Here is a 22,291-nt window from a genome sequence, read left to right on the forward strand (position 1 = left end):
CCAAAGTACCGTTCATTCAGTGTGCGCTTCATTCCATTCTCCCCACAGTAAAGCCTATCAATTCTAAATCAGTAATTGTTGAACCCTCAAGAAGGAGTAAAAGCTATTCTTGGGCCTAGGTCTTTCTTGAGGTTCTTCCCCCTCCACCAAATTCTGGCAAAGCCCTCTTTTACAGTCCTCTGCTGAATTAGGGAGGGGAATCCGCTCACAAAGGTGGTGTACACACGACCTTTACAACTATGGAAACAACTTGCCACCTCATTATCACACATGCTCTGTGTTTCACAGGAACAGCCCGTATAGATGTTCTCATTGCATTTCCTATGGAGTACATGAATGTACACAGACAGACAACACAGACCAGTTAATGAACCATTATTTCTATGTGGTGATTGCATAACATTTTCGTGCTTTCAGCAAAAGCAATCACTATTGCAATGAGTCCTTCTAACATTATTTTACCTCCGCCCATTCATAGGAACCAATGTTCCCAAAAGATGTTCCTCCCCATGAGCAGAAAACAATGGTCCGGTCAGGTCTCCAGCCTCTCCCAACCTTCAACATCAAGGCTTGTATAAATGCCGTGATGATAGCTGTGCTACTGGCCCATTCTTGTCCACCATAAGTGTTCAATCCATTGTGATGACTACCAACGATGACGTATCTGTCTGAAATGTGAAAAAAAAAAAAAAAAAAAAGACAGACAAGAGAATCTTATTTCTTCTGGATACTAGCTTTAAAAGAACTTAAAAAACCTAAAAGATGAACTGAATTAGTAGTCTGCAATGTCATTTATACAACACAATGCTGTCAACAAAAATTCATACAATCATGTGCAAAACAGTTACACAATATAAATACATAAAACTGTGAATACTACTTAAAAATAAACTAGTAAATAATGGTATGTACGTACTTTCCTAATTTAATCCCTGTGCCCTTGTCTTCATTGTTTGCTTATTAATCTCCATTCCTACAAATCTGATATATACCATTTTTACAGCCAGGATTTCATCATATAGATAATCTAATAAAACTGTGCTCACATTAGAGTGTTATGAAAAAACACAAATAAATAAGCAGGAAACTCTACCTTCAATAAATACTAGTGTCCAAAAAAGAAAACAAAAGGTGTGGTAGTACAATGAGAAACATAGAAAAAATACACAAAGTATTAGTACTCCCTCACCTGGAAGACTGTGTTCAGTGCTCACCACCCTATCTCAAATAAGACATTGCAGAAACAGCAGTTGAGAAGCTGGTAACCAGAACGGTTATATATCAGGACTTAGACTTCCATGTAAGGAGACACTGAAAAGACCTGGACTGCAGGTTTAGAGAGGAGACATGACAGAGGAATAGAGATAATGAATGATACAGAAACGGTAAGTCAGACCTAGCAACTTTGATGATAATGAAAGAAAGTATCTTATAAAATGAAAAGCAAGAAGTTTCAACCTGAAATAAAGAACATGCCTATGGTTATCTGGAAAAAAAAAAAACACATTTTTTTTCAGAGAAATTAAATGAAATCTTCATCTCTCAAGGCATAATATATAATCCAACTGCTAACTCACAAGTGTAAAAGACCTTATTTTGTTCCAAAAGGCTGATGTGGTATGAGACAACATGAGTGCCTAGTGTGACTGACTCGTGTCAAGAAGTCTAAACAGAGTTATGCTGAATGACTCATTAAACTATTAGACCTTCTGCGTGAGATGAATTCACAACCAAAGCCTGTTTGAAGGACTGCTTACTGGTTGTGTTCTGATATTTAGTAAAGTCTTTTTCTGGTCCATATCTAGTTTTTTAGAGGTGTTCTTTCCATATTTCAGGTTACTGGTAGTAGACAGAAGAATTGATAACAAAAGAATTGATAGTGATGACAGATCCGTAAAAGTCTCGGGCTGTCATTTGGGTTCCAAAAAGTTCAACAAGTTTTGGTTTTCTTTCTTTATCCAGGGGGAATCATTCTTCACTGTTGTCAGTACACTGGAATGTAGCAACACATAAGTGGTAAAATGTCCACATTTCATAGTAGCTTATAAAATTAAATATCTGCTCCTCAGCATTTTTTGCAGTCACTGCTGCCTAAAAACAACTTTAACTGAACACCAAGGTGCTTTCATTATAAAACCATTCTCTACCAAACTGGACTTTTATCAGTTTTATTCAACAAAATACATGGCAATGTTGCTTCATAAGGAATCAAAAATGCTTTTCAAACGGGGGATCTGTTATGTACCTACAAAACAACATTTTCAATCAACTGCTTGGGGTTTGTATAGGTATGTAAATGAAAATTTCCTTCTAAATGGAGATATGAAAAATGTAAATCTAAGTGTACATAACAATTTAATGTAACAAAATAGAATTTAAATCACATAATTTTGCAACTTATGTGTTGCATCATGAGACATTTAATTATAGGTTGCACTGACAGTGAAAAATCATAGCATCTTGAAGTCACTTAATGTTAGGAACTGGGAACAGAAATAAATGGCTTATAGACTTCTAGGTCATTAGAGGAAGTGCCACTAACACAGGGTGATCAGACAGGATCAATGCTTGCCTCATACTATAACCTCTGTTCAGTCTGTGAACAGCATATGTGAAGGGGAGTGTAAAAAGACCTTATGTAAAATGGTATAGGACACTTTGATAGAGAAGAAAGCTGCAAGCAGCAACTTACTGTAGGAGATGCCAGCTGAATGAACAGGGGTAAAACATAACAGCTGGTGCCTCCTTTGAAATTCTTCATCTTTGCACATCTCTCCCTCTTGAACAGAGGCAATACCCTGAAGCAAATGACTATAGGAAAAGCATAGGAGAACGGATGGTCATGCTTACAGAGGCAGCAGCTGTCCTTTCTCATAACCATTTGCTGAAGCATGTAGAGAAAGAGATCACATGATAAGAAAAAAGAGAAAGAAAGGACCAGAGATAGAGAAAAAAATATCCATTCGATACTTTTGAAAGTGATCAGATGGGATAATGTTCAGGGTAGTTCAGATAGTGACAGGGATTTATCATTAAAAAAGGTGTCTTCATACTGTCTTCTCTTGTTATATATCCCATTTTCAACCATGTCCAATAGAGCTACAAAATCAGTGTTATATTTTTCAGGTTTTAAAAAGCTACCAACTATCACACTTCCTCTGCTCCTAAATCCTTTAATATCTTGGTTGGATTTCAGATGCTCATTGTTACTCCACATATCACATGTCAAATAAAATCACCATGACATAGATGTGTTGTTGTGTGTGTGTTAGCAGGCCTTTAAGCCAAAAAAAAAAAAAAAACCAAAAGAAAAAAAAAAAAAAGCACCCTTGGTGATGCTCTGCAGTCTTTCATTAAGAGCTAAAGATCAATTTTGCTCTCTTTCTGCATTTCTGGGAACATAAAAGTGAATGTTTCAAGTGTATGAAACTATCAAAACCCCATCAAAATGACAGAGAATCAATTCCATGAAAACATCAAGTATTTAAATCAGTTGAGAGAGCATGGCTATACTATCAACCAGGAAGAGCAGAGAAAACAAATAAAGATTTAACATTGTCTCTGTACAAAATGCTATCCATGTTGCACTTGCCTACATTAGAAGCCAGTTGTTATGGCCTTGTTCAGCAAGACATTTACAGGACAAACTCTTGGCACCTTGGTAGTGCTGTTGACTTCACTTGATTATATATCCTTAAATTCTTGAAGATAAGCATATACTGACATATCTATAAAATGTAGCTTCTAAGCAAGAATACAATAATAAGATGAAAGATTCAGGTATAGAGAAGGTAAAGAGTTTATTAAACAGAAACTGATGAATGCTTTTTATAATTTGTCTTGTTTCTGTTTCACAATTCAGTAGACAGTATGTCTAAACATGGCAATTTCTACCTTTCAAATTCCTTGACAGCTATTTGCAAAACACTAGCAACAACAGACCAGTAACTTCAAATTCTTGAAGGAAATTTAATCCTTTACTGAAATTAAATTCACTGTGCTAATATGTTGTGTTAAATAAATAAATAAATAAATTGTTCTGGTGAAAAGTACAGCATTCTGTACACACAAAACTGAGTTGTCTTTTCACCAACAGTTGTAAACTTAAATCTTCTCTACCTTCTTCAGTCCATCACTTAAAATATGACATGACTAGCCCAGTTCCTAAGGGACTGTAGATAAATCTGCAGCCTTTCTTTTGAACCTAATAAAAGATTATTAATCAAGGCAAATGTGATAATGTTTTGATGAAGATGCCATCTATACATTAGAAATTGGACTGGCTCTACAACATTTTGCACTATGTAAGTAACCAGCAATAGCGTTCATTCAAGCTGCAGAAACCCTCCAACTTTCAAGCAAATTCACCTGCAGACAGAATAAACTCAAAATGATCATTCGTATGATGTCCCGATTATCGTATTATCTATGTACAGCGTTGAAGAAGGGATGGGCTTTGTGATTTACGTCACAGTTACACACAGAACCTTATTGTTTAGGTCTTAGACATACAGAACAGTAATTACTATTCATAGACTTGTAGAAAACTAGCTTAAGGCATGATTGTAACACAAAGTAAGGCTGCAGCAAGTGTGATTAATAACTCAGTCACAGATTTTTGTACACTATAATCACGTTTGATATTAGATTCTTCACTAAGCCAGAGATCATGCTGCCCTACATCTTGGTTTCAGTGAGACACTTGAATTATGTAGGGATGTTCTGGACTTGAAGCACAGAGTTTTATTTCTCTCAAAATTCTGTCAACGTGAAAAAAATAAAAACCTTTTCTAAAGTTGTATAGACAGCTTGCTTATTAATTCAAATCATGCAATACAGTACTCCCTAAAATTAGAATGACCAACATAGTTACTTGGTATAAAATACTAATATTCTCTATGGTCTACATGTAAATTCCTGCTTGTTGTGTAAAAATACGGTTATTTTAACGATAATATCCTCTGGAGCTCATTCACTTTTTAACCCTTATGTTCTGTTTTGTCGTAAATCTTATCACAAAATGACAACAACAAAGGCTCTCTCCTTCCTCTGTATTAGTGCATTATCTGGTAAAATAGAATACTGATCCCAGCTATGACTCCCAGCCATCATGAAACAAATAATCGATACAAATGATGAAGGACTACTTACCAGGAAATACAGTTCCTTTTAAATATCCAATAACATTAGAAATTGTCTTGTAAGTTGTGACTGACTGAATATTCAGACTGATTACTTTTTTGACTGTTAAAAGATAAGAAAAATAAAAAAAGAAAATGTTAAAATTGTTTATGCAGCCAAGAAATCTACAGGCCACAGATATAAATTCCTTACACATTAAAAAGAAAAAAAAGTTAAAATGAAGAAAAAAATAGATACTGAAGAGGAGCCAGAGATTTAAACATGAAATATTACATTATTTTCTTAGTCCCATTTTAGCAATGGGGTTCAAAGCTAGAATCTCAAGAGAGATCTCTACTCCTTGAGTTAAAATATCATTCAATTCACCCAATAAATGCGGCCAGAATACAACAGAAAAAAAAAATAAAATTAAAAGACTAAGATCTACATAATTCTGTGATAAGGAAATTTGTCTTAATCTTTATAGGTTTTTCTCACCTAATTCTTCGCCCAAGTCAATTGTTCAGTAACATTCACAAATTTATACCTGGTTTATATTACACTATTCTTGTGGAGAAAAGCCCCTACACTACATCAGATGGGAAAATTTAGACCTCCGCATTACTAATCACTTTGCCAGCATAGCCTTTGGTGATATACTTGTGAACTCATGCCAACAGAAGACAGCTTTTGTTGGCTTAGCTGGTATCAGCCGAGGAAATGGTGTAAATACAAAGGCAGAAAAATTCCAAAACCTGCTAAAATGTAAGGGATTTGCCAGTATTGCTATGCCAGTTGAGATTTTAGCACAGAATAAAGCCAGAGAAAAGTAAACGTCTGAGTTAAATTAGCTTCAAAAAAATTAACTGTCCTTTGCTGAGAATTACTGTCATTCCCTCTGTCCCCCAGGTGGGACACACTAACCATACAAACTCCTGCGGTTTGCGGCAATGGAAACAAAACAACCAACTACAGGGAGCTGCTGATACCTTTAAAAATGTTTTGTTAGGATTATAATAGACTGTATTAACATTCATCTCATCTGAAAGGTCATAACTTCTATCTGAGAAAAGTGAAAATGTTTTAAACCGCTCTAAATTAAATGCTAGCAATTGTCTGACAACCACCACTGTGTCATCCTGGAGCTTCAGGGAGGCTCTCTGACATCCCGAGTGCTGCATCACTCCCATGACAGACCTGCCTTTAAAGGCGTCTTTGAGCCAGAATTCTTCAGTGTCCATATCCCAACTGTCACAGACCAAAATTAAAATATTCCACGGATCATTTTGCTCTCTATCTCCCAGGCTATTATCCTCCCACAGATGTATTTCTAACAGTTTGTTTCCTGGCTTTGTTTTCCGAGATGTCCGGAATTTGCAAGTGGGGAGTTTACTGCAACATGTAAAATAAAAACAATAGATCTCTATGACACTGTTCTTCAAGGTTCATTTGCTGGTACTTCATCTGGTAAATTTACTTTAAAATGCTCTTAAAATAAAATCCAATATATTTTCATTCACTAGTCTTCATTGATACTTGAAAAAAGCAAACCAACTGCTAGGATGCTTCGTTGTTTTTTTTAAAAAAACGTACTAGTAATATTTATTCTACTTCTTAGTTAGTCAAAAGCTGCATTATCAACAGATGTATGTCCTCTACGTGACAGCTCTGCTGTTGCTGGAAAGCAATCGTAAAGGCAATGCAAGTCAACCACAGTTAATTAAAAATAACCCACACCACACTATTTTGCTATAATCAGTCACTGTAAGTTAATATTTTGATCTGTCATGCATGTGTTGGGGTTCAAGTCGTAATTAACTTTGCCCTGCTGTAAGCTCCTATAAAGTTTATTAACACCATGTGATGATGAATTGTGTTTGTTCTATAAATCTATAGATATTATTCTAAAATGTAAAAAAAAATATTAAAAAATAATTTTAAAAATATATATTAATCCAAAGGGTTCCACTGTACTGTAACCTACATTCTTATTTTGGTCTTTTAAAACAATGTGAAAACAGATCATGGCATCCATGTTGATTAATCAGTTTAAACGCGACTATAAAAGTTACTTCTTTCTGCTGTTTCTCACCTACAAGCATTCTAGGATCAGTTTACTCTGCTTAAAATTTTAAGGCTAAACTGATTTCCTTTCCTTTTCTAACCCTACAACACTTTAGATATATGTTTCTTTAGGCCCCCTTTCAGACTAAAGAAGATAAATTCTTCTGAAGACAACTGACTTAACTGTTTTTCTTTAATCGACATCAGCTATCCAGCCTTCAACTGACAATAAAGAAATAGAATATTAACTTCTGGTAATACACATATTCTGGAATCAGATATTCGAGTTAATAGTCATGTAACACAGTAGTCAGCTTAAAGTGATTTGGGCTTAAAGGCTTAGTACAGCAGATGAAAAGGCTGAAAGTGCTCTTTGGAATATACAGCAGAAACGAAATTTAATCCCTCTTAAACAGTTCTGACAACAAACCTCTCTTACTAATGCTATATTTTAAAGATCTTGACAACAATCTTTTTTTGTCTAGTCTCTGGAAAACTATGAGGAGACTTTAGCTTAATATTATTTGGGATACACTTTAAGTTTATGTAAGTCAAAAGCTACTTCTTAAATAGAAGAGCAAGACAATATTTATCGTAAATATTTCTTATTTAGTTATTGAAATCTGTAAATTCTCATACCAAATGACTACCTTCTCTCACAATGACACAGGTTTTTTGAGAAATGCATAGTTATTTCGCAGTCATTTGACTGACAATTTTAGAAATTCAGATGAGCAAAACTCTTACTTGTAGCCTGTAAATGTGGTATGTTTTATTCCTTTTTTTGATTTTAAATATATCCCAAGTTCCTGCCAACATAGAGGAATATAAACTTGAGCCCAATTTTAAAGGCTTTAAAATAATATCAAATGCCACAGCCATGATGATACACTAAGAACTGTCTGCTCTCAATGTCAAAACACCACAAGCTATTTACATATAACGAATAATCAAATTTCTTCTATTGGTGATACTGTATGGAATAATATGGACTGATATGTAGTAACTAGGATACCATTAAATACGCCGATATGATAAATATACATTAAAACATAAATAACAGCAGATTTTGCTGTCATATGAAACAAATGTTTTCTTTTCATTAGAAATTTTCTAGAATAACTGAGTAAAATTCCAAACTACTACTACTACCATATTAGACTGCCTACTTAATGGCCTTTTAAAATCCTCCTGGACTGTGAAAAATATATTTTAGTTAGTTTGCAGTATTTCATCATGTCAATTTGAGTGTAACACCTTATTTATACCTTATTTCACATCAGTTTTCAATCAGTTCACACATAGGACTTTGTTAAACAAAGAACTGTAATGATCATAAGCATTTCTATAACAATATAAGATAATATATGCAACTTAACTACATACTTGCAAAAGCAAATACTTTTAAAATAGTATATACTTAATTTATATATTATCTCTGAGAAAATATTGTACGACACTATCAAACTGCACATGCAAAAATCAATACTGAATCTATGACAACATACAGCATTGTTGAATTATAAAATTATTTGTGCAGGAACATGTCTAAACTCCTAGACAGATGTCCCTATAACAAAAAGCCTTTACTGTTTTTTTAATATAAGCAATATACCATCTAGATTCAATCTCTTCAAAATCTAGTACCCCTAATTTTTTTTTCCCTACTAGATTTTTATTTGATTAACCAACTGTCTCGCCTACTAACTATATTCTCCTTTAAAAATGGATATTCATAGGCCCCAAGTCCTCAAGCCCAATCTTGGTCCGAAGAGCTTAATGAATAAACTTTTTGCTATTTGATCATACTTTCTGACCTACAATAAGGAATTTAACAATAAATCTATTCAGACAAAAAGCTTTTGAAAATAAGTGATGTCGAGAACAAAGTCCGTTAAGGAGGCTCTATACTGAGATGGCCTAATGAGATACAGAATAAATGTGTCACAGTATCAAAGATAGTTAGCTATGAATTTTGAGAATGCTTCATACTGTATAGTTGAATTTCATAATCTCACACTATTTTGATTCTTTACCAGCTTTACAGCAATCAAAACCAAAGCATCAGACACAAAAATAATGGCACAGAACAGAATTCTAAAAATAGATCTTGATCAGCTACAATTCTGGTACAAAAAGTCTTGAGGCTTCAGGTAGGAGGAGAGAGAAAATATATTAAAAAATGCTTCACATTGTTTATGCTTAATCCTTTTCATGCACTTCTATTTAAAAAGAGAACAGAATTTAATCAATCGCAGAAAGAAAATCCGACAGTATTAGTATAAATGTTTGTAAGATTTCATATATAGTATGTCTGTATTACATCTGACTTCCCCATCTAACATGTACTTCTTTCAAATGGCAGTAAGCAATACCTGCAGAACATCATTATATTTTTACTGTTACGTACAATGAATTCAAATTTGGTAGATACAGTAACATGCACTGCCACACAGTATGTCGGTATCTTTCTCCATCTGTTTTCTTAGATTTACATTTAGCATGGTGCAAATACCTAGAAATTATGGGACTGTTTGCATATTGATAGTATAGTGTACGATGGCACAGCCAGAGTTTATTAAATATGGTACTCTTTCTTTTCTCTGACAGGTAGCAAGCTACGAAGGAGAAACACATATAACAACATCACAAGGCTGTAGCCTACTAGGAGAATATATACCCTTCATCTTCTCATGCCCTTCCTCTAACTGAAAAGAAGACAGGCTATATTTGCACTAGTCCAGCACTTGGCAGAGAAGTTTGTCTTGGACAATGATAGTATATTATGGAAACTAAAGGACTCTTCCAATTATTCCTTTCGTATAATTAATGATTCAAATTTCACACGATGAGAGTTGACTATAAAACTCAGTATAATGACCAACTGACATGTGGAACTGTATGAAATTGATGTTCAAAGTCTTACAAAAAGTTATTCTTTACGTTATGCTACAAACCTGTTCTGTAACAGTCACTTCTGGTTATCTGTTCCACTCTCACCTTTTTGGTAGAGGATATGGATTTGTTTACAGCCTACAATGAAGTTTTGCATTGCAGTCATTAAGGTGCTTCAGTATTGATCAATGACTGTATTTTGTAGGCTAAAAAAAGTTACAAAAGATCAAATGATGCTACCTAAAAAGCATTTTGATCTGAAACATTTTACTAGCTATAGAATGCTGTGAGTCTTTGTATACTTGGCTCTATTATTCACACAGTGTTTGATATCATTCAAGTTACTTAAACTATTCATGCTTTGATTTTACTATAAGTTAAAATATAAAAATAATACACCTATTTCACAGCAAAAGGCATTAAGAGCTCATAAGAAATGGGATCTTATTCTGTGTATGTTAACTCTACTGATATGATATTTTCTGAAATAATACACCCTCAATGATTTTGGTCAATCCATGAATCCATGAAGATGAAGAGAGAAATAGGGCAGGGTTTAAACATCAGTTAGTTGAAGGAACTTAGAAGCCTTTAAGTGAGATTAGTGCATGAATTCTTGCACTTCATGTAATTTGAGTTAGACTGCTCAGGCATACTAGGTCAGACCAATTGGCCATCTAGCCCTTATCTCCAAGAACATAAGAACATGGTGAACGTACAGTGATTCTTTCCTAAGTCATTATTGTGCCCTCCTGTGACTTGAAAGTTATTTAGCCAAGTGAGGTGTGGGGGATGTGTGTTTAAACTATTTTAATTTTTTTTTTTTTTCCTCAGTGAATGTTTAAGTAGCCTTTTTTCACTCACGTAAATTTTTAGCATACACAATATCCTGTGGCTGAAGAGGAAGAAGGGAAAGGGATCTCTATAAATAGCCATTTATGAGTAACTTGAACACCTCCCATCACAAATCCTTATCTCTGTTGGGGGCTATCTCCATCTCTTCATTGTTAAAAATTATTTTGATTTTATTTATTGTTTCCTGTAATTTTAAGCAGCTACTTAGTTGTGTGAACACTTTTCCTCATATACATTGTTATCTTACTTTTCCTAAGTTCTAGAGAGGATCTCAGTTGAGAACCTTTCAGACAACATTCCCTTGATCTTCCTATTTAGAAGTCTGGCAACTCAAATTCCTCAGGGTTCTATTCATCCTCTGAAAAATATGGCACCTTTTTCCTTATATACCATATGACAATGAAAGCTATTTAATCATGCAGGTTGATCTGTGAAATCCTCAGGTCTGCCCTTCTGCCACAGACAGCTGGAGACTGATCACTAGTGAAATCCCAGATCTTTCTCATCATCTGTCTTCTCAGATGCAAATCATGTAAGTATGAAAACTGACACTTAAAGCCAAAGAGAAAGATTACACATATATCTCTAGTGTTTTTTAACTACCAGACTTCCAGGCTATCATTTAACACCAAAGTATACGGTTATTAGTGATGAAAAACACTTTGTAATTTAAATTCCACAAGACAGATTTACTTTAAATACTCAGGAGATTTATTGAAAAGGGATGATTTGCACCTGACTAAAATCTACCAACTGGCAGGTAACATAACAAACAACAAAGGAAGTTTACTGCAGCACAGCAGGACTTTCTTAATTTATGCTTACAGTTTTATGGTAAACTTCACAATGTTCTAGCAAATATCCTAGTAATGTTCTGTAAAAAGAGAAAGCTTCAGAAGTGTACCCCTTCTCTATAATACTTCACTATTAAATTCCTTCTAATTGCCCATTTCTGGGAATAAGTTCATGAGCACAGAATTTCAGATTAATGAGGATTAACAACGATGCACCATACTAAACAAAAAGCAAATCTAATTACTAACTTCAACTAACACAAAACTAATAACTAGCTTCAATTCCCACTATTCGCTTTGTAGGTTCTAAGCATCCAATATATCTCAGATGTTTCTCTTCATATCCTCCCACTCCCTCTGTCACATTATGTCTCTTGAAAACTGCAAGGCTAAGGAAAAAAAAAGGCAATGTGAGAAAACTATATATAAATGTTTAATCATTACTGATGAATCTGCTGTTCAGCTTTTTGAAACATACTGATGAGAGAATGATGATCATTTTATTCTAACAAATTTTAAGCCAACCAATCATCTGAATTGCTCATTCACCTCTTTTGACAGATAAGTGATGAGTTCTACGTCAAGCGAAATCTCTCCCTTAAGCTTCTTGAAATCAACAGGAAGACTGCAAATTCAGCCTTCACTATTCTCATATGCATTGCTCTGTTCAGCATTTTCTCTTTAGCTATTATTATTTTTAAATAGTTGTACAAGGTTTCTTATGATGAGACCAGTCTTTTATCTCTTCCATTAAGGCTGCTACTGAACACTTCAGCACACTATATGCTCTGGCACATCTATAGTTTCACCATTATTTCAAGGCAAAAGATATCATAATGCATTACAGAATTATGCAAGGCTTCTTATTATAGGCCCTACTTGCTCAATAAAATAAGAATTTAGAAAAGAACCCCGCATAGATTACTGTGGTTCAGAAGCTTTACATGAAATCAGACATAAGCTGTTGTGTTCACCCAGAGTAAGCTGAACATGGATTGGCTCTTACTAGTCTGCTAGCTTGGAATATTCTTTCTTTCCAGAAATTTTCCACCACACAGAATCCCTGCCTTCTCAGGGAAATAAAATAGACATGCCACACCTGTCACAAAAAAAAAAAAAGTAGAATAAGCTTCCCTTTAGGTGATTCTGCCCCACAGACTCCACACAAAGCCTTCTGAGAAACAGAAACAGTGCAGTCTTTTGTTTTTCTAAAATGAATGTCATTTGCTAGTCCAAATTCATGCTTTCCTTCAGGCACTTCAGCTGTTGAAATTTCCTACAATACTATCAAGCTTCACACATCCTACCTGGAATGGTTAAGCACTTGTTCCTTCCAAAATGACCCCTTCTTTCCTCTTTATGTAGTATTTGCCTGCTTGTGGGGAAGATCAGTTCATCTTTAAAATATCTAGTCAGGCATGCATGGAGAGCAATAGTCCTGCCTAACCACAACAGCTTAAGCCACTGAAGCATGCGGTCTTTCTGCCTTTCTTTTTAGTATGTGTAACTACAAATATTAACACAAGTCATAAAATTAATCAACCTTTTTTATGACTTGCTGTATTGTATTCCTTTTCCACGATAACTTTCCAAACGAAATAAATAAGTAATACGGCACATATGCGACAGTACAACGGTTGCCCTCAAAATTTGCTTTTACTGTTATCATCACTGCATTTAGAACAGGATACAGTGGCTAATTTGATTTGTCTTCCCCTTTCAAAACAACTGCTTCAAAACAATTAATTTAAACAGGCATTAAAATAAAGTATACTATTTTTCTGCATTTTTTTTTTTGTCTGGTGAATGACAGACTAATAAAAAATAAAAATCGATACAGAATTACTGTTTAAAAATGTATATTGTCTAGGACATTATCTGGAACCTGTTCCTTCCTTCATTGAAACACTGCAATATCTTTGCTGGAAAAATGTGTTCGCAATTTTTTCCTCCACATCAAGCCTTGAGGAACATTTCACAGTTAGAAGAAAGCATTACTTAAAAAGCATTACCTGTAGCTGGCAGTTGGAGATGTATGCACCTATCTTTTTGGACAGTGTCCTCAGGTAAAGAGATGAGTTTTTTGGCAAGCTCTGCAGAAATAGGTTGTACTAACAGTGTGGTGAGGTTTGGTCGATATTGTCTGTAGCTTCCATCTTAAAAAACAAAGAGACCAGCAACTTAGTAAATGAAAAGTAGAAGATTTCTCCTCTTCATAAACTGAACAAAAAAGCGCAAATATCTACAATACAGCTTAAAACAACTGATTTAGATAAGCAGGCGTTACTTTGTACTTACCTTGACCCCTCCCTCCCCCCCCCCCCCCCCCCAAAAAAAAAAAAATTCCTTCAAGAACATATGTCACAAAAATACACTTGCATATTGACAGTTTCTTTCTTGTGGAATTGTTCCCCAAACTGTCAAAGAGTCCAAGCAGATACTAGATTGCATGTGATTTAAACACAACCAATTAAATTGTTGTGTAGCTAAAGGAATTGGTGAAAAACAGAATTACTGATCAGCGATAACTTTCAAATTCAATTAAGAACTGAACACAGCCCTACAGGGAAGAGCAGACATTTAAACAGCCTGAAATCATACATAAGTATCTGTTTGCACTGAACGATGCTACTTAGCACTAAAAACTGTTTAAGGGGGAGTTATCACACAAACAAGCTTCTGTGAGAGCTTCGATAAGAAACACCACAGAGGATGCACGTTGATAATATAATGGCAACCTTCATATACCATAAAGCCTGAAAATGTTAATATACACCTTCCTCTTCTAAAGAATAGAATCTGATCATCTCATTGATTCAGAGTGGGTTCAATGCAGCTAAGGTGACTATTTTATAAATGCAGGGGTGTTTCTGTGATGGAAGGTTGAAGGCTCAGGTGAAGGAGGCCTGAAATACAAGCATACTAAACAGACATGTCAAGTGCAGGAAGGTGCAGATCAGAAAGCATCAGAATACTTCATCATAAAGCTTTAAGATCTTAAAAAGCCACCACACAAACCTCACAATATCAGCAGAATGATGAATATTTTGAAAACTCCCTTTAACTGAAAAAAATGTGAGTTTCCACACACATGACTGTCCAACATTTAAGCATGGGAAGGTTTCTGATGAGATAATGAGATATTTTGGGAGACCAACTGACGGAACTGGAATAAAAGGCAAACTCAGCACATGGAAATGCTCTGAAGCACTTCAGGACAAAACACTCATCTGTTTTTGTCAATTATTTCAGCTGGCCTAATAAAGGCATCATCTCTTCCCATGGAAAGCAAGAATACTCCTGCAGATGAAAAGTACACCACAGGAAAGGAGAGGACGTTCATAGCGTAGGATGGAAAACAGATCTAGAACAACCTGCAAAACTCTAAAAGCCTTCCAGTGTATCTGCCCACACTGAATCATTTCCAGACTTCCAACTACAGATTCAGAACACAAGGCCTCTCTCCCTGAGACCTCCTTGAAACAAACAGCACATTTTCTGTTGACATGGAGTTCTTTACAACCAAAAGTCATCCTTCACATTCTGTGTGACTACGATCACAAGGGAAGAAGCTATTAGAAATCAGCAGTACACATTCTAATATATTTATATAAAATTACGATCAGGAATGTTATTACTGAACCATAATATAGAAAAATTCATGCATATCCTCCCCTTTATTTTTGTGTTAGAAGCTCCTGAGAATTCTTACAGTATGCCCTTAATCAGAATGCAAAAATCAACCAAGGCTATAACATTTAACTATGGGGAGGAAAAAAAAGTGCTGTTCAGCTTTAATACACAGTGGAAATGTTAACAGTATTCACTTTGAAAGAATCAGAGAAATTTTTAAGTGAAAAGGTGAAACTGGCTCAAAACATGATAATTTAGAGAAAGTTTTGTCTTATCAAAGTTGGGCAGGGTTGAAAATTGCTCAAAGTTATTACTTCAGTAAATTGATGGTAAGATCAGTTTGCTCAAGCTTTGAGAGTCTGTTTCTGGAATCAAAAAGATTCCCAAAGTGTCCATCAGAGAGGTGTAACTGAGACATTATTTTCTGTCTATTGTTGGTCAATCTGAGGACTATATTACAGGAGCAATGAAGCTCAAAATACTGCAGATGAAAAGCATCTCCCCTTTCTCCATTTACCTACAACTTTAGATTCACACCTGAATAAACTGTGAAAGATACACTTTTGAGAACAACTTACAAGGAGAAAACCTCCCATGTTTATAAATGAATCCTTTCACAATAAAAGACAGAGTTTGAAGTATGGGACAAAAGAAAAAAAAAGTAAAATAAAACATTGAAAATACAGAAGGGGAGATTTAAGTTATCCTGGAAGAAAAACTTTCTAATAGGAGGAATTCATAAAGACTTGCCTAGGCAGGTGGTAAAATCTCTACAACTGAAATATTTTTAATGAAAAGATTGAACAAACATCTGTCAGCAATGACACAGATAATAGTTGATCCCCTCCCTGAGGGAAGGTGATAGATTAGTTGACTTCTTAATATCTTTTCCAGGCCCGATTTCTATATGATGCTCTAGCAACTCAACTTCCTGAAACACTTACAAAAAATCAGTATAGGAATTAATATTAAAAAATGATTTAAGAAAAAAGTAAAAGTTCCTTTCCCTCTGCCAGCAATTTTTTAGTTGCCATGAGAGCACTTTGTTTAGGAGACTGAGGGAAGCTATCTGCATCATGACCAGGAGTCAAAAGTGAAAGATTCAAGACCAATCTCCCCAGTAAAACACAATGCACATTGAGAATTCTGGAGATTTCCAGGGCTACTAGTTAAAGCACAATTGTTAAGTTTTTAAATACTCATGGGCTTGGTGCTGTATCAGCTGCAAACCAGTGCAGTGCAACTTCATAAAGAAACCAATGTACTGAAGGAACTTTGTGAGATTCTTGCTTGCTCTTTTCCTGCTGGGTGCCAAACACCTTGGAGCACATACTGCTTTTTCAGGATCTGTGAGGACAGAAAATGCTTTGAGAATAAGTTAAATTTAAGATTTTGCTTGTAATGAAATTTAGTTTGACAGGATGAAAATCTTCCAAGAAATAGAATTCCTTCGTCAGGCCTAAAACTGCTATTCATTTAAGACACTCTAGAGGACATACCAGAATGCAAGAAGAAAAATATCAATTATTCATTTTAGAAGCACACCAAGAGGCAAAAGTTTCTGCATAGAAAGTAAGAACTACATTTCTACTTTTGTAGTCATTGTGTTTTGTGTTTTCTTTTTCAATGCAAACACAAACCTTGAGCATCAGTTTCCATACTGTTCAGTCTGGGATGGACACTCGTAACCTAGTGTTTCATAGTGTGCTTAACTTACTGGTATTGGTAACATATTCTGAGATTTCTGAAAGGGTTTTGCTGGGAGAATTTAACAACGGTATTTATGTACCATATGCAACTCAATTCTAGGTTAAAGTTCAGTTTTACCATTGTTTCCATAGCTTTTGTCAAGGCTGAAAAATCAGAGCACATGAAACAGAAGAGTTAGTTTCAATGTCATACTTCCTAGTCAGAAGAATACTGCTCTACCCACAGCTTATTCAGTATAATGCAATTAGGCTTTTATTTATTTTTCTCTAGAAAGTTTGCTATAGGAATCAACTTTCTGTTCATTTTTATTTAAATCTGAAATTTGGAGAAAGATTAGACAGAATATTGTATTTTGTCATGATCTGTTTATTAAAGTCACCCTCTGCTAGGATGTGATAAAACAAAACGTTAATAAATGTATAAAAAGTTTACTGATAAAATTCATTAAAATAATTCCTTCTATGACCCGAAACACTGTTTTAATGATGTCTCCCCCGAAATACAGAAAAAAAGTAGCCTGAACAGTGAACCGTAACTGTACATACTCGTATCTGTGACTTTCTGCTGCATTAATAATAGAGCAGTATTAGTTTTGAAATATCTGAAGTGAATGGCTCATTAATTTTTCACCTTAAGCTTAATAGAAATTTGACAAACAGTTTTATGCTGAGAATAGACCCTCCAAGTAGGACTTCACAGCACATGATGAGAATAAATTAGAGCATAAGAGAAGAATTAAGTGCATTTGGTCAAATAAGATGGTGCTGTCATTCAACTGCCTGAAGTGAACAGTTAGTTCAGTGCATTTCTGTAGAAGAGATACTCTTCCATTTACACATTCCCAGCCTACCTTCTGCACTGCCCTTAGTCAACACTTGATCTCGTATTAACCATGACAAAAACAAAGATGTATAAACTGGCACATCACAGACATTTACATTATTTGCACTTTGAACTTGTGTACAGCTTACCCCCCAGCTTTGCTGATACGTTCAACAGCTGTTAGGCTTCCACTGGTACTCATGAAGCTAGCCACAATGTTTTCTTTATACTTCCCTGCAAAATCAGTTTATCTGTGGTTTTCTTGGCTTACATCTAACCACACGCCTAGACTGAAAGGGACTGTGTGGTGCCTAACTACAGGGAGACTCCACCACCTTATTGGTGGCTCTAGGTACTAAAACCACATCACTACCATTAATCATAATACTTCTGCTGTGAAGCAACTATGTTCATATTCACATATTCAGCTACAGCTGCTTACAAAAATGCTGCTCATGGACATTATTAAGACAGACATGAATCTTCCTACTCAAAAAGCAGCCTTCAAATAAGCCTTCACTATCAATTAATACTGCTAGACAAGGCTTGCATCGTCACATTCATGCATTATACACCAAGATTTGATTTTTTGTTGTTGTTGCTGCTCTTTATTCACACTGCTCTTCCAATGAACAGTTCCATAAAGTACCATCATTTCCTAAGACAAATCTTAGTGACTTCCTGCATACTTTCCAATGGCACTATTAGTATAAAATTGTATTCATGAAATTGAAGGATTTGGTTTGAGCAGATTCTTAGAATACACAGAATCACAGAATCATCTAGGTTGGAAAAGACCTTGAAGATCATCTAGTCCAACCATTAACCTAATCTATATAGATCCTAACCTATACAGATCCCATGTAAACTCTGATATAAAATATACCCATCTGCCACATCTCACAAAGTCAATGACACATTTATTTTCCCTCCTAAATTCTCTCTTTGAATACAGGAAGAAAAAATAAACTGATTCTGGCTGTCACTTCTTGCTGTAAAGGGATACAGTGAGAATGATGATCTGGAAAAACTCATGTCATTTTCCAAGCACTTATGAACAGTAAATTCTGGGAAAGCCCCACATCTGCTCAGTATTTGGACTTTGAAAGTCAGATACATGTTTTTCTGCACATGAAGTCAAATGGAGAGCTCTTTCTTCATCTCTTTAAAGCAAAGAAAGTGATGCTAATTGCCCTATGGTGCTTAAAATGGAAGTCAGAATGGATTTTATTAATGGGAAGAAGACCACAGCTTCACACCAAAAAGTATCTTGAGAGGTATAAGCTAAAAATATCATCAAGGGTAAGAAAAATAACCGGTATAGAAAAACATTAGTCAAGTAAAGCCGATCCTGAAGCAGATGCCCACGGAATGGAAGTAGTAACAAGCAGTTTCCTGCTATGTCTTTATTCAGTTCTCTATGAATTATCCACTAGAATTCCAGTGTGGAACATACAATCAGTTATAAAGTACTTTGCTTCACTGGCCATTGGTAGCAACATGGAGGAAGAGAAAAGCATTTGCTTCTCTTTTGTAGAAGAACTTTAAAATTCTGCAACCAGGTATTTTAACAGCAGCCCCAACTAAGGATGTTTAAAAGCAGCTTTACAGCAACAAACCATGAGATGATAAACTGTTCTCCCAATTACAACAGCACCGTGGCAGCTTGCATTTTGGGATGCATGACTCCAATGGACATGGGATGCTTAGAACCATGTACTGATTTGAGATATGGGTGAGAAACATAGCTGTGCCTATAAAAGGTGTAGGTACATTTACAGAAAAGAGAGAACTTAAAGGCAGTGAGGATCATGTAGAAAGAGACTGATAGTACTCAAAGTACCTGAAAAACACCTTCAAATTTTTCTTCACATTGGTGATGAAGAGAATTCCTTAAAAACACTTTTAAAATATTCCACATTCTCATGGCATCAAGAGTTAATGAAAAGAGTTTAGAAGAAAAATAAAGGTATCACACCACCTGTGATAAACTCCCAAGAGTTAACAAGACCACACATTCATCGATGCATACAAAACCACATAACAGTAAAGTGATATTGTTTTGCTTTACAAGTATATTCACTGTATTCTGTTTAAATCACATTTTATCAATGGAGTGGATGCAAATCTAGTTATGTATTATTCAAGACTGTCTCTTTAAACAGATTTCTACTGCCCTTAAAAATAAAACTAGAAATTCTATAGCTGATATGGAAAGAAAATGTACCTCTACAACCCACTGTCACCTTTTTCCCTCCCTCTCAAGGAAATGTGCTTGACCAATACGAAACAGAAAAAAATGTCACTCCCCTGATTCTAGGTGTAAATTACTCTTGTCTTAATGCCTACTTAAGGTACTTTAAAAATGCTGTCAGTCTCGTTTCTTTTAAATATAAATGGAATAAAAAGTAACACATTTATTTTGTAAAAGCAAAACTGATTTGACACACTGATGCTAAAACACCTCATTAATTCCCGTGTTCCCTTATAAAAAAATATTTAATAAAATGGCAAGAATTAAAGAAAAAAAAAACCCAACAAATCCAACTTTTTACAATACTCTCACTATTTTGAATCCCCATTTCCACTTAGCTTGTTATAGTGACTAATCATTAAAGTGACACAGAAGTGGCCAAAATAGAGCAAAATTATATAACACTTCCACACCAATTGACACGGAAGTAAGATTTTTCATTTTTACATACCCTACAATTATGTAACCACTTAAGTCATAAAAAGGAAAGGGCAATTCTTCCACATAATACAAACAGTTAAAGCATATTCTTACGTCCTAGTAACAATGGAATGTAACAGGGGAGAAAGAACAAGGTAATTTTCAGTTCCTCCTGTGTTAGCAAATGCTTGTCTCACTACTGAACTGAAAGCAACTCTCCACTGACAGACAGCAGGTTGGGCCATGTGAGATACAAACTACTATACATCCTTTTGACAGTGATGATAAGTACTCACAAGGATTGACAGAAGTTGTATGGGTTACATAACAAAAATAAAGAGCCCTCAGTATTTTAAAAATAAGCTTATTTTTAAAATTCAATAATCATAAATTTAACTTTCTGCACAATTTGTTCTTTGCATGCATGCTGAATTCAAAGGAGCATCTTCAAAACTTCAGTATTTCATTTTGGATACTATCTGAGGTATTCTTGATATCAAAACGTCTGCTTAGTATATTCTACCTTAATTAAATTTAAGAACATAGGGTACTTCACACTGTAAGGGTGTGTGGGGGGAAACAATCAGTGCTAAAAATATTGGAAACACTCAAAAACATCAGCCACACAAAAAACTAGCCACAAACTGCTGCAACCATGTCATCAAAGTCTTAAATTGTATAAGAAGTATCTTTAAGGACTACAAAAATAAATATTGCAATTCTTACTTAAAATTTAAAACTTTGCACCAAATTAGTGATTCAAACATAATAAAAAATAATTCTACAAAAAATTACTGTTAAGTGGTATTTTGTATTTTCCTAAAATATGCAGAAGTATTAATCAAACAAAAATCAGAATTCAGTAAGACTGCTTGAAGTGATTGGTCTAATGTTCAGAATTACTGCATGATCCAAGATATTAAGTATCAGACATACACTTGGACCTTTTTTTTGTACCTTTTCTCTTAAACTACTTCATGAATCCTGTATCTGCAAGTCTATGTTTAAAATGGATTTATTTGTTGCTCCCACAAAATATATTTTGCAGACTATTAACTATACGATTTTCTTGAACTGCAATCTGGAGGGAAGTGTGTATGTACATGTGTGTGCATGAGGGAACACATATCATACTAAACTGCACAGAGGTGGCTTTTAAAACTGAAATATTATAGAACATTTTGAATTCAAGTGCCAAACACATTATGGAATTCATTACCAATTTCATGGAAAAAATATACTTCGGTCTGAGAGCTATCTGGGTCTGCCCTATATGCCTATGTATCCTGGGTCAAGTACAGCCTTAGCTCAAATCCTTGACTGTGGTTGTGCTACGAATGAATTTGGCCTGCTCTGTTGAAATGGACGCAGAGAACATCCTCAGATCCCAGATTCTGCTACTGCAAGGCTGAATCACTCCCTTAAATATTTTTTGAAAGTAAGAACTTTGAAAACAGCAAATTATATGATCAAGATATAAGGTGACACGAAACCTATTCCATACTTCATATTTTATAATATAGTTCACAGACACACATTTAGTCTTGTACATAAGCAATTTACATTTGCTTCCATAATGCTTTTTACCTTCAGGGTAAGTAAATGACATTTCTTTTTAAAAAGAAGGTTGAAATACTCAGATTTTATAACTGCCTTTTCCATTCTGCAGTGCCATATTCCAGTGAGACCTTACGTATTCTGAGACCAGTTTCCTTTTCCTGCC

The 22,291-nt window shown here is 34.9% G+C and overlaps 1 protein-coding gene across 1 annotated transcript in view; it reads right to left on the reverse strand.

Moving 5' to 3' along the window:
* NAALADL2 (N-acetylated alpha-linked acidic dipeptidase like 2) overlaps positions 1 to 22,291 on the reverse strand; it is a 434,283-nt gene that overhangs the window by 119,937 nt on the left and 292,055 nt on the right. Inside the window, exons 7-9 of the mRNA XM_074912228.1 lie at positions 13,742 to 13,885; positions 5,152 to 5,244; positions 463 to 668 (exon numbers count right to left, since the gene is read on the reverse strand). Of these exons, the coding sequence (XP_074768329.1) occupies positions 463 to 668; positions 5,152 to 5,244; positions 13,742 to 13,885 (443 nt within the window). The remainder of the gene's footprint in view (positions 1 to 462; positions 669 to 5,151; positions 5,245 to 13,741; positions 13,886 to 22,291) is intronic.

Source organism: Athene noctua, chromosome 8 (assembly GCF_965140245.1).
Source record: "Athene noctua chromosome 8, bAthNoc1.hap1.1, whole genome shotgun sequence".
Classification (NCBI taxonomy): Eukaryota; Metazoa; Chordata; class Aves; order Strigiformes; family Strigidae; genus Athene; species Athene noctua.